Genomic DNA, 14,166 nt, shown 5'->3' on the forward strand with positions numbered 1-14,166 from the left:
TTCACAATAGATTAATATTCACCACGAGAAGATAATCCACACCATTTCTGCCTTCACTTAGGTTCTCTAGAGGTGGTGTTTATCAGAATGTGCCGTGCCTTCGACTCTCAGAACAACACCGTGTACTTTGATGGGAAATATGCTAGCCCCGACGTCTTCAAATCCTTGGGTAAGGAAATCTGGGTACTCTTTTACATCAGGGCTGTAGGAAAATGTGGGAGCCCCGCCAAAGAGCTCACTGAACAGAAGGGAAGCTGTTATTTGGAAACAAAAATTAAAGGATTTTATACTTCTGTTACTTTATAGTCACTGCATAAAATTCACACAGCTCAAATGCTCTTTGTCTATATTACATTTAAAAGTTTAGCATTTTCGTTGGATCTAGTCAGTGATCGAAGAAATTTATATGGTCTAACCTTCCAGTTCCCTTCCAGGTTTTAAGAACCAGATTTTCCTAGGATAAGTTTTTCAGATAAACTAGAAGATGTGATTTGATACATAAAATCAAGCAAAGAGCTAAATGTCTGCCCTTCTGTACTTCTCAATAACAACCATTAGTAAGAATGAAATGTGGATATCAGAGAAATAAAGCATAGCTAAGTGAAAGTGACATATACTATTAAAATTATTTTGGATTTCTAGAATTTAAATAAAGTGGAATATAATCAAGAAGAACAAAACAGTATCCAAGATAAAGTTGTTAGGTGATTTTAAAAACAGTTAAGTGACCAAAGGCCTATATACTTTAGGAAAGCCCATTGAAATTTAAATACATATACATAATATGCAAATCTGAAAGAGTGGATACCAAACTTAACCATTTTTTTAAAAAGATTTTATTTATTTATTTGAGACAAATAAAGTGAGCATAAGCAAGAGGGAGGAACAGAAGGAAAGGGAGAAGCAGACTCCCCACTGAGCAGGGAGCCCCAACTTGGGGCTGGATCCCAGGATCCTAAGATCCTGACCTGAGCTGAAGGCAGACACTTAACCGACTGAGCCACCCAGGCACCCCCAAACTTAACCAATCTTTTGAGGATGGATTATGGATTATGTTATGAGACTTTCACGTTCAGAAAAGTGTTTTCAGTTTTGTAAAAGCTATAATGATTTTACCATCAGAATGTGTGATTTGTTATCATTTTTAAGAGTGGTTTAGATCAAATAGAGTAGAAAACAAAAAATCAGTGAATGTAACATCTCAGTTGGATTGTAGCCATTTAATTCTTTTAATTCTGTTGGTTAAGATTGTGGGTTCTGAATTCAGGCAGCCTGGTTTTGAATTTCAGGCTGTTACTTCCTACCTGTATAACCTTAAGTACATAATTTTTCTGTTTCCTCACCTCTAAAATGGGGGTAATAATAATAATAATACCTCCCTCATAGAGCTGTTGTGAAGAAATAAGTTACCCAAAGAAAACCTCTTAGAGTGGTACCTGATAATATACTAACCATGCAACAAAAGTCCACTCTCGTTATTTTAAATGGTAAGGATTATAGTGAAGGTGATGATAGCTAAACGGATTCTTCTTTTTTTAAGATTTTAAACTGTTAAGTTGTAGAAATGTTACTATCCCCTTGTTTTATTTTGTTTTTAAGATTTATTTATCCATTTATTCATGATAGACATAGAGAGAGAGAGAGAGAGAGAGAGGCAAAGACACAGGCAGAGGGAGAAACAGGCTCCATGCCAGGAGCCCGACGCGGGACTCGATCCCGGGACTCCAGGATCGCGCCCTGGGCCAAAGGCAGGCACCAAACCGCTGAGCCACCCAGGGATCCCTATCCCCTTGGTTCTTAAATTATTAGATCCCTCCTCGCCTTATTCCATATTTTTCTCCTAGGGTAATAACCAAAATCCCAAACTGTCTTTAACTTTGGCAGGTTGTGAAGACTTTATTAGCTTTGTATTTGAATTTGGAAAGAGTTTATGTTCTATGCACCTGACTGAAGATGAAATTGCATTATTTTCCGCATTTGTACTAATGTCGGCAGGTAAGATAATCAAATAACAATGAAATGGTTTAAAAATTGTCCAGGTAAAGAATTCTTACAAGATACATAACTTTTAATGACTGTAGACTTCTCAGGTGTTACCAAGAGAGGTTGCCACCTTATTAAATCTAAGTTTTATCAAATAGCAACCTTCTCCCACACACACACATACATGCACATGTTTAAGAAGACCTCATGCCATTCTGATAAAATCTTAATAAATGAGAACTGAGTAAAACCCAGTCCATAATTAACCTCCTGATATCATGAGAAGTGCTCTGGTAGAATAGGGTTGCCCTTCTTAACACAAATCTCCCAAGATAACATGGTTTTTAAGATATCCTACTTTTTCTTAAGATTCATTTGGATGTCATCCACAAGTTTATCTGAATTTAATCTATGTTTTCAACTAGTACTGCCTCTTGAGGATAATCTGTTTTGCAAATTTACTGTCTTCTGTTTGGAACTTTTACACATAAAGACTAAATTAACAACACTTAAGTCATTTGGAATTCTCTTGACAATTTTAGTCGCCTTGGATTAAAAGCAATTTTCATATTTGCCAGAAAGGCTAGCAGGATTGCTCTGAGTATTTTATCCAGAAATGTAATTATTAGAAAGATTTGAATGTCCAAGGTGGTTTCATTTGCCCTTGTATATGCCTTAGGTTTAAATAGCTATCCTTTTGGAAGGGGAGGACTCTTCCCTTTCCTTAAGCATCAGCAAAAATGGAAAGCTTTATCACTGTACTGTTGTAGATCAGTGTTCCACTGCTTTAGGAGCAGATTTTGAACAAGGATTAAAACTGGCCTATTGTTCTCTAACTCTGAGTTGTGGTATAATAATCTGTGTATAAGAGTCCTAAGGAACTGGGGTGTCCTGAAACCACGTAGGAGGAATACTAAGAAATAATCATTCTTCGTGTGTAGATCGCTCGTGGCTGCAGGAAAAGGTAAAAATTGAAAAACTGCAACAGAAAATTCAGCTAGCTCTTCAACACGTCCTGCAGAAGAATCACCGAGAAGATGGAATACTTACAAAGGTAAGAGGGAAAGGTGTCCAGCTGGCATAGCCTAATCTATCCCTCACCACAGATCTTGCTGTCAGCCACCGTTATAAGTCATCTTACCAGCCCCTGAAAGCATCCATAAGCAATTAGGCTACTGAAAGATAAAGAAATATCTCCATTTCAAAAAATTTGGTTGAGCCAAAATTCAGGTTATGTTCTACTTACCATCACTGGTTGTGAAGTGTCTTGCAATAACAGGGCAATGATGGAATTTTTTTTTTGTTAAAGCATTGACACATTCTGGAAGTCCTCCTAAGTTGTGTATAGAGCAGAGTTAATGTTCTGCACTGATATAAATTAGAGAGGAATCTTTGAATTTAGAAGGAAGAAGTTTTAAAGGACTAAACAAGCAGGATAATCACATCTTCTAATATTAGTTCTATTTCCATTACATTCATTAGTAATCAACAGAAAGTGACTTTTGTAATTTCTTCATCAATTTCCCATTACTACCCTGTATTCAAAGCATAAGGCCTCATTTTTGCTAATTATTACCTTTTGCAATAAAAATATAATTAGGATGTCAATTTAAAGTATGCTAATATTCCTCAGTGCTAGTGCTGGAAATATGTATTTGGTCTTTGAAAAATCAGCCCTATTATTTTTTAGACTATTTCATGTGTTTTATTGTTCAGGAAGATGGATTTGAGAGGTTTGGGTTTTTCTTCCTGCTTTCTTTTCTTTTATCCTGATAGCTAGGGTTAGGTCAGAGAGGGGAAGTTGGGGGTTAATTGCTGTTTTGTTTTTATTTTGCACCCATTCAATGAGAGATTGAGGCAGGAATGGAAAATAGAAGAACTCTCCAGACCCTTACCTTCTTCTCCATCTTCTTGCCCCAATGCAAGGATACAATGAGGCTCTTTCATTATAGAGAGCACCTAACCCATGGACAAGATCTATCAAATATGTTTCTTAGGATTATTCTGGTAGAGATAATATATCATTTGCACAGTACTTTTGGAGTATAAAAAGCATCGTTTCAAGCTGTTGTATTGTCTTCAACTGGGAAATGGTCAATGCAGAGACTTCCACCCAGGTCTTCTGATGATTCTTTCTTCTGAGCCTTATACTCAGACCCAAAATTGCTTTGTACAGGCAAAGGTCTTTCCAAAAGAAACTTGTTTTCATTGGACTTGGCTAGTACTGGTTCTGCAAAAAATATGTAGGGGATGCCATCATCTCTAGTTGCAGTGACCTCGCCTGCCCATGACTGCCTCCATGTCTTCTTCTCTGGCACCAGATGTCTTTTTTCTCCAGAGCTGTAGAGAGCAGGGGTGGGGATGGGAGAGCAGAGAGCATGTTGGAATAAGAGAAGGAGGTGAGAGGCTTGGCTTCTTATCTCAACTTTGCCACTTCTGCTCATGAACATCCTCTCAGGTCATTCTATTATTTGTCTTCAAAATTGTCCCAAAAAATTGTATTTAATCTATACCTGGTATTCTATGATATGCCTAACACTTGTTTTTAACCAGTCTTCCTATTGGAAGAACATGTAAGTTGCTTCCAGTGTGTTTCACCTTTGTAAGCAACGGGCTAAAGATCTTCCAGATTCCCTGAATTTTGATGCTTGTGTCTGTTCTCTCCTCACAACGTGTCTTTTCTTCCACTTACAGTTAATATGCAAGGTGTCTACATTAAGAGCCTTATGTGGACGACATACAGAAAAGCTAATGGCATTTAAAGCAATATACCCAGACATTGTGCGACTTCATTTTCCTCCATTATACAAGGAGTTGTTCACTTCAGAATTTGAGCCAGCAATGCAAATTGATGGGTAAATGTGTCACCTAAGCACTTCTAGAATGTCTGAAGTACAAACATGAAAAACCACCACAACAAAATTAACCGAGACACTTTATATGGCCCTGCACAGACCTGGAGCGCCAACACACTGCACATCTTTTGGTGATCGGGGTCAGGCAAAGGAGGGGAAACAATGAAAACAAATAAAAGTTGAACTTGTTTTTCTCATGCATATGATTTCCATTATGCCTACAGAAATGGACCCTTTTTCTGTCTCTACTTCTTGATCATTGACCTCTGTTTACAACTGGAGGAGGGTACTAAAGTCGGAGCATTTCCTTTTCTCGTAGCTCACTGCCCACAGACTTTCCGCAGAGTCACCAAGCGGTCATAACCACAGAGAGTCCAGCAATAATCGGTGACTGGTGTGCATAATGGAGGTGGCGGCGTGACTTTGCACAACTTGCTCTTTGTCTCATGAAGGAAGTTTTTATTTTTTCTCACCGATCATTGCCAGTCAGCAGGATGGCATGAAAAGGGTCCATAGCACTAGCAAACAATAGCATTATAATATATTACAGGGTAAATGGGCATGAAGACTATATATAGCTAAAAGAGATATTGTTTATATATTGTTTTAATTAATATAAAATGTAGTTACTGGTGTAGCTTTTCCTGTTGAATTGATAAGGCACTTTCATTTTGCACCTTTTTCTTTAAATTAAATGCTAGCGTGTTCACTGTCGCGTCGCATGTGCACCAGAAACACAAGTTTAACTGAGAAGGCTTGGAAAGTACGTCGGGAGGTATTTATGCTGCTGTTTACAAATTACTCTTAAAAGACTGGCTGGTCATATCTAGAAATCACGATACGGATTCTTTTTTTTTTTTTCTTCTACACTTTATTCGGAATTAGAAACGGAACTCTCCCTAAATTATACTTTGCTTTTGGGTAAGTTTAAGGATAGATGTGTTTATGCTTCATACAAAGTGGAATGATCGATTGGTGCTATGGACTCATACCATCATGCACATTTTTTTTTCTAAGTTTTTTAAATGTCACCTCAAGGAGGCAAGGGGAGGAAGGAGGGGAGGCTCATTTCACAAATTCAGTAGCTATATGGACTCCGTCTCAACTTGTAATTCTTATGCTTGGAGAACAAATCAGTAAGCCAAATATTCATTGGAAATTCAGCTTTTATTATAAGAAGGACCCAAAGATCATATCTGGAGCCAACACACACTCCCCATGTGAGGACAATGAAGCATTTAATTATGAATGGTTATGTTCTTGGTATAATCTAGGAATTCTAAGAGTGTATCTCAGAGTGAACTAGTTCTAGACGAGCTGCTTCTAGATGCTATAGTTCTAGAATATTGCTCTCCATATTTCACAGACAGTGGATAGAAGGACAAGGGGAGATATGCAACACTGAACTGGTTTCTCTTATTTAAATATTAAATATTTTAAGCATTCAAAGTGAAGTTGATGCTAGCCGCAAACATTTACTCTTGTATTTATCTTCACTAGAAAACTGTGGACTGTAATTTATTTTATTAAATATTTAGAAGATTGTTTGGCTTTTGTGTTCAGGTGAGAAATATTGAATGTTTTTGTTTTATTTCATGTTTGGGGGGCTTTTTTATTTTAATAATTCCCAATGGAATTATTAGAAGGGAAAATGAACAATCTGATACACAAGTGTGCATGTTTTAAAAATAAGTGCCCTTTGGAAATGTAGGCATTTCGAAGATGATTTTCATCAGTTGGGGTGGGACTCAGACTTTGGGTCTGAAAGACCATGTTTATACAGGAAAGGGAACATCTTCCCATAGTGCAAAGGTGGGAGTTTCCAGGCAGCCCTTTATAGCAAAGAAAGTGTCTCTACCACCAGGGTCCTCTTGAATCTTCCCTAGGAACTATGGCTCCTAATGTCATGTGGATCACAGCACGGGCTTCCCAGAGCCCTCTACTCTGGCTTTAACTCCACTGATTTTCTGATTTGTTTCCTGAGGGACTTGGAAAAGAGGAAGGAATTATTCACACATAAGTGTGTATGAAGCCTAAATAACATCTTAATTTTTTTTTCAAAAACATTGTAAAAGGGTTTAACCATAAATAGAAGACGAGAGTAATATTTACTTAAATTTCTTACAAGTATATTAAACTTTATGTGAGTGTTTATATAGAGAGGTTAACTATCAGCATATAGTATTTATATTTGGGCAGGAAGGGTTAAATCAAATTTTTAATTTAAATAAGCATAGTTCCTTTAATGATCAATAGTATTTATACTCTGAAAAGAGTACCAAGCTTAGTTATTTATTTGTCCATTTTTTTTCCCTATTGTTTCTCCTGGTGGGAGGGTGGTGGTGTGTTTTTATTTTGGTCTGATTTTTGTTTTTTGTCATTCTGATTCACTAAATTTGGGGATGGTTTTATTAAAGTATATTAACTTCTTTTTAACCAAAGCTTTCTGAATATGACCAGCCTCAGGTGCTAGCGCATTAAAGAGCAACTAAACCTAATTCCAGTGTCCATTTGTGAAACGATTAAGAACTAATTGAACTTCTCTAAGGGTGAGAGAGAGCATAATGTTGAGCTTAAAAGAAATTCCTTTTCCCAGAAAGAATTTTGCATGTACCAAATGAAAAAAAAAAGATGCTTAATCCCAGTAGTAGTCACACCATGGTGACATTGCTTTTAGAACAAACCAATATACATTGACATGATGCTGCTATCAGGTCTTTCTGAAAGAAAAGCAAGGTGAGGACTTTAAGAGCAAAATACATCGACAGTGTAGGAACAGAGCAGGAAGGGTGTGCTCGGTGCACAGAGGGAACAACTATTATTTGGATCAAAGTTGGGATCTGAAGTTAAACAATAAATTCAGTTTAAAAAATGAAGTATAGAAAAGGATGTGAAAAACTTTGCATTTTTATTCTGTTATAGTAACTCTTGTGTAATGACACAAACTACTTGGTGATACAGAACAATTATGCTTAAGATTTCTTATAATTAAAGTTTCCTATACTTAAATATCCAATAGTCTTTCAAAGATTGGAATCACATCATTGTTATCCCGGCTGCTATAATGCCTTTTATACAGTTTTTTTCACATAGGGTACATAAGGCTTTTGTACAAAGCCTGAATACCTTTGGTTACAATGGTGTCAGATGGTTGTATTGTATTCTGAAGAACCTGGCCTTGTTCACAATGAAAACAAAAGTGCAGATGAAAGTGCTTTTTTGGACAGTTTGCAAATTGTGTTAAAGCTATGGATTTTTTTTAAGTGTTCAGCATCCTAATTTGCGTTAAAGCTATGGATTTTTTAAAAAGTCTTCAGCATCCTAATTCACCCTTCCTAACTTAAGGAAAATATAACAAGACACTGCTTCTAAGTTTGGTTGTTCTTTATAGTGTGGATACCCAGATCTCTGTGAGCGTATGGGGGTGGGCTGAGGGCCAGGTGAGGAGGGAGTGTGTGTGTATGTGTGTGTGTGTGGTTTTTGTGTGTATGATGTGCGTGTGTCAGACCGCTTCTAGGCTACTAAGTGTCAATGGAAAAGAAAATGTATTCAAAATACTTAAATCAAAACTAGAAGATGGGGAAAAAAAGATTTATTCTATACAAAGCCTTGTCTGGACCACTTTAGAGAGACTTCTATTTTTTTAACCCTTCTATAAATATTTGATGGCACTTGAAATATTCCTGCAATAAAATGTGATTTGTGTAAAGAAAAAAAAAAGATTTTGTAATGTGAAACAAAGAAAGAAAGTAATGTAATTTTCTAAAAAAAAAAATACAAACAAACAAACTTTGTATTATTTTCTTGATGGAATTTGTCTATCTGTCTTTGGAAAACTTTTTATTTCATTGAATGTGCCATAGTAGAAATATGTGTTTTTAGTTTTAGACTAAGGAATAGCTGTTTGTGTTCCGACATTCCAAAATGCAAAACAACGTAGTAGAATCTTTAATGAAAAGGTTTAAGTAGGATGTAAGCTTCTCTCATTGTTGCTTTTTTGCACATGTTCTTCATTCCTCTCTAGTGCAATATGTACATAGAGCACTTGCGGGTGTACCTTGATCCCTCAGGGAAAAAAATACATATTTGTACAGTTTTGGTTTTTTGGTTTTTGTTTTTGTTTTTGGTTTTTTTGCCTTTTGTTTTTGGCTAAGGAATGTCGATTGAATCACTTGTTATTGTTGAGGGGCAGCCAGATAATAATCCTAAAGCCACTGTTTTCAAACATTGATTGTTTAAATCATGTGTCCTTCCAGTGCTATTATTTTAAGATAATAATAATAATAAAAAGTTATTTTCTGACAGTTCTTTGTGCTGATTGGTGAAAAAAAAAAGGGTAAATAAGCACCTTATGATTGACTTACTGTGAATGACAATCCATCTTGATATCAACAATAGAAGCCCTATCACTTTGGAGTCGGGGTTAAGAGTCAGAAACAATGTGCTCAGGGATCTTCTAAAACTCTTCAAACAGGGTGGCCAGTATTACTGGGACAAATTGTGTTTTTTATTATTAATAATAGTGATAATAATACTATCCCTCAAGGCACAAGTGAACTGTGTAGAACTCTGTGTGTGTGTGTAAACTCTTCACTATTGTCTCATTTTGTTGAGTTCAAAATATATGTGTTCTTCAGTCTTGTGTGGTTAAAAGTGTTGAATAGCTTCCAAAGCAGTATAAAGTTATGCCAGTATGTTCACAAGATAAATTAATAGGCAGTGTACCGACAGAGAGCATCACTTCATGTGCAATCCTACATACTCCATTGACCTTCCTCTGATAATTAAAATATTCATGATAAATTCATAGCATTATATATTAGAAACTTTCAAATTCTACATAGTATGCAAAAAATTGTCTAAGACTATAATGAGATGAGAGCTCTGCCTATCAGTGCAGTGAAAGAGGTGAAAATTAGAACACATTTTTTTCAAATGCCAACAAATAACTGTTATTTTCATTGTGTTCTCCTCTAAAAGCAAACCCCCAAATCCCTTTATGTTTCACAGCTCTTTTACTTCTACTTTTATAGTTTTCATCTGTTGAATTAATACAAGAGCTAATGTTTAAAGACAGACAAAACCCACCTATATAACAGCGCCATGAATCAGCTTTTAGGGTTATATTTGACATTTTTGCAATATAGTTTCATTCTCATGTTTCCATGTATTTTCATAATGTCAGCGAACCTCAGTATATTGTTGGCTTTGATTCTTCCTTACTTGGAATACACATTCAGAAGGAGCTTTCCATAATTTCTTACAACCATAGCGGAGTATAATTTGGGGAAACTTTCCATGTCGTTTAGATGAAAAAGAAATTTTGACCTTCTTGCTTTTTTGATAATGAAGACTATGGAAAATGGCAGAAACCCCTCTCTCCTTCTCTCTCAACATATATATATACATACACACACACCTCTACATATATACACCATACATATACATACATGCACATATACATATATACACACATGTACATACATACACAGACACAGGTTATTAACATTTTCACATACTATAACGTGATTGCCATGTCTTACTTATAAAGATATGATACAACAGAACCCTATAGAAACAACTTTATACTGTGGATCAGATTAACAGAAATGTAATTGCAATAGTAAGTCTTGACCTATTGCCAACAGTCTACGATATGAGTTTTCATTCTATCCCTAAACACTAGTATTAGGAAAGTGGTTCCACCAGATTCAATTCAAGAGGCCTTCCTATTTTTGTTTATTCTTAAGACATGAGGAGGCTGAAGAAAATGTCTTTCCAAAGCAATCGGTTTCACTTCCGGAGAGGTTGCTTGTTTCTGTAAGTATGACCGACCAGTTTTGTCAGGCTCTCAGAATAATTTTTAAAATAATCCAAAAGCCTGGCTTTATACTAAGAAGATGTCATAGATGGAGGGATCTCTGTGTTTAACCAGACCCTCCAATCTTAGAGCAATAAATACATTCATTCAGTCATTTACTTATTTACAAACCAATGACAAAATATTCAATCCAAATAAAAACAATGCTTTTTCAGCAATGCAATATAACATGGAGTCTTGTGTTAAAAAAGCGACTATGAATATTTTAAATAGATGCCTACAGAATCCGTGTTCGCCGTTTACATGTAGTGTGTTCGCCACATTTTCTTTGGCTTTTTTCCTTCTAAGAACTAATGAAAGCTTGCTGTGAGCTTTGACACACTGCATACGCCCTCACGTTCCGTGCTGTTGTTCTCTAAGAGCAACTGAATTCTCTCCAGTGTCTGTGTGTTTCCCTTCTCACTCATTATGACTTTAATGTGGATGAAAACTATTTCTAGGAACTGGTTATTATTGAACAGATTGCATATGTAAATGCAGATAATTCTTGAGCAATATAGTGAATATGATTTCACAAAAAAAAAAATTCGTATGTACTGTACACATCTTCCTGAATCCAAAATTCTCTTCTTATATCCACAGTGGTTTGAAATCTCATATAAAACAGTGGTAAATTTTTAAACATTAGGACATTAGCTGGCTGCTTCTTTAAATGTACCTGTTCTGTCTGCTTGCTCCTTTTGTGGAGATGTGTTTTTGTATTGGATGTTTGGGCCAATGGGAGGCTTCAAGCTACAACATATTTTCCCAGTTTAAATATATTTAACATATGACAAACCCCAGACAAGGCTTTTAATATGTATAAAGAACTGCAGTGTTAGGTGGTTTATTTGCAAACCGTTTTCAATGTTGTCCATTTTTATGGCACCTTTAACAATATTCTTGTTTCCAAAGTACAAAAAAAATAGGTTAAATAATCTAGCCATAACTGAATGTCAAGCAATAAAACAAATGACTTTTGTGCATAGACTTAAAAAAATACAAATTTTAGACATCTGCATGTAAATGCAATCTCTTGTTTACTGCTTTCTTCAACTTGAGCAATTGATTCCTTATTTACTATTAACTTAAGAACTTGTAATGGCCTGTAAACATTTTCTCTCTTACTCTTCTTTCAAATTTACCTTGGTCCCTGCTTTTAAGTCATAATATTTAATGTTGTTCTGCACATCTCTATACAGTTAACTTTTTGGCTTTCATTCTGTATAGATAAGAAAATGTTATATTATAAACAGCCTACTCAGTGCAAATATTTATCTGTTTATCAAATCCACAATATGCTGTATAATACTGGTTTTACTATATAATCTATTTTAGACATAGCTGTTTAGAACTAGAGTGTGCTATTTTTGTGTTTTTCTGATGTGTGGTGCTAGATAAGTTACTTTTGTGAACAACAACAAAAAAATCCCTTTTATTCCTAGACAATACCACCTTTGGGTCTTGTTAATTTCACTGAGTATAACTATATATTTGTATATATATACATATATATATATATCTACCTGTTCCCAACTGGCAGCTGTATCAGAGTGCTGGATTTGGGACACGCTTTTCTCTTTAAATACATAATATCATTATATAAATTATTCTAGAGTGTATTTAATTAGGATAAAATTACTTCCTTAGTATGGATATTTGACATCTATAGGGTGAATTTGTTTATAAATATGGATACATGAAAACTTCTTAGCATTTACTTTATGTTTGCTACTTGGCTTTATACCATATCTCCTGAGCTGAAAAAATAATTTTCCAGGCCTTCAAGATCCTAAAAAAACACTCTAGTTTAATGGAGTAATACTTCTTTTTTTCTTACTAAGGAATCATGTTATTGGCACCTGACTGAGTTGTGTACTTAGCTCCTATTTAGGCATTTATATAAAATATCCTTGGTGGCTTGATGGCAGAATAAGTGTTTCCCCTCCTACCTGAGCCATGAGAAGCTTGGAGATATCCAGTATCATGGCAGAGCACGGGCCATAGAGCAAATTTGACAAGGGATGTTCTGTTTTAATCTGACCTCAACCAGTTCCATGAACTGTGAGTAAAAGACCTTCATTTTACAAGTTATCTAACAATGAGCTTAGTTAAACTCTTTCACCTATTCTCCCAAGACCTATTGGCATTGTTAAAAACAAAAGTATATCAAATATCTAACTAAGGATGTAGTTAACCTTATTAAATATTGATTAGAATTGTTCTGTAATATTACTGAATTTGTAAGATCTTTAGCAAAGATTTTTGAGCAATTTATAAATATAGAGCAAATGTTTCTGTTTACTGCACTTTTTGTAATTGAAGGTGATAAATTCTCAAGCCATGGTTATTGGCTTCCATGCACTGCATATTTACCCACAATTCTAGACATTTTCCATTTTTATGGAAGAGTTGCTGTTACCTTAATTATAAATGCAATCATGTGGTTAATGAGAGCGAATGCTAATAGTTAACCTTTTAAAGAGAATTGGCTACAGTTTAGGGAGAAATCTCTTTAATACAAATCATGTCATTCCTTATTGCTTCACTTAGAGATTGATACCTGTTTTGTTTTTGTTTTTGTTTTTTAAGCACCACTTAGTATCCTAAACTTCCTGAAAGTAGAGATTGTATCTCTTTGTGTCTACACAATGGCCAGCACATGTCAGCATTTGATAATTGTTAAATGACAAGTGTGCCCAAATTAAAATTTTTTCTTGGGATTTTTTTGGGGGTAAATTTATAAAGTACGTCAAGCCTTATGGTTAACACTTTCTTCTACAACCAAGTATTAAAGCCACATTTAAAACGACCACATGAAATGCTGATTCTAATTGTGTGTAGGTCTTGAAGATTAAGCACACAAATTTCACAAAACTCTGTGAGTAACAAACTCAGCCTTCTGTAAATATACATGCAAGTTTGGAAACAGTAATACTGTACCTATAAATATATGCTGTCTGTTTTGTGTACAGTATGTAAAAACTCCTTTTCTGCCACACTAAAAATGCAAGCCATTTATGGAAATCCTAAAAATAGTATTGTACTAAAACTTTGCTAATGATCTTTATTAGAGGATCATCCAACTTTTCACTTACATTGGGTTTTCTTTTCAATTCACTCTTACAGTAGTCTGCTTATTTCCAGCTGTTTGTTATTTTATTGAGTCCTCAATTTAAAAAAAAAATATTTTGATTCATTTTGTAAATACAAGCTGTAAAAAAAAAGAGAGATTTAATGTTGTCTTTTAAATACTCCAATTTTCATTCTAATATGAATGTTGTTATATTGTACTTAGAAACTGTACCTTTAATATTACATTACCTTTATTAAAAGTGCATTGAACACATCAATTTTAGATGTGCTTTATGTACTGTTATCCTATAATAAAACTTCAGCTTCTAATGGAACACTTGCCTTGTTTTTATTCTTTTTTCTTGGGTATTGAGTTTCCTTGTACATAGTTTT

At 35.0% G+C, this 14,166-nt stretch overlaps 1 protein-coding gene across 2 annotated transcripts in view; it reads left to right on the top strand.

The window, feature by feature from the left end:
* RORA (RAR related orphan receptor A) overlaps nucleotides 1–5,039 on the top strand; it is a 702,197-nt gene extending 697,158 nt beyond the window's left edge. For both annotated transcript variants that reach the window (XM_041741549.1, XM_041741557.1), the window contains 4 exons: nucleotides 62–169; nucleotides 1,885–1,995; nucleotides 2,925–3,037; nucleotides 4,678–5,039. In XM_041741549.1, the coding sequence (XP_041597483.1) occupies nucleotides 62–169; nucleotides 1,885–1,995; nucleotides 2,925–3,037; nucleotides 4,678–4,842 (497 nt within the window). In that variant the 3' untranslated portion in view covers nucleotides 4,843–5,039. The remainder of the gene's footprint in view (nucleotides 1–61; nucleotides 170–1,884; nucleotides 1,996–2,924; nucleotides 3,038–4,677) is intronic.
* Nucleotides 5,040–14,166: the final 9,127 nt, after the last annotated feature.

Source organism: Vulpes lagopus, chromosome 2 (assembly GCF_018345385.1).
Source record: "Vulpes lagopus strain Blue_001 chromosome 2, ASM1834538v1, whole genome shotgun sequence".
Taxonomy (NCBI): domain Eukaryota; kingdom Metazoa; phylum Chordata; class Mammalia; order Carnivora; family Canidae; genus Vulpes; species Vulpes lagopus.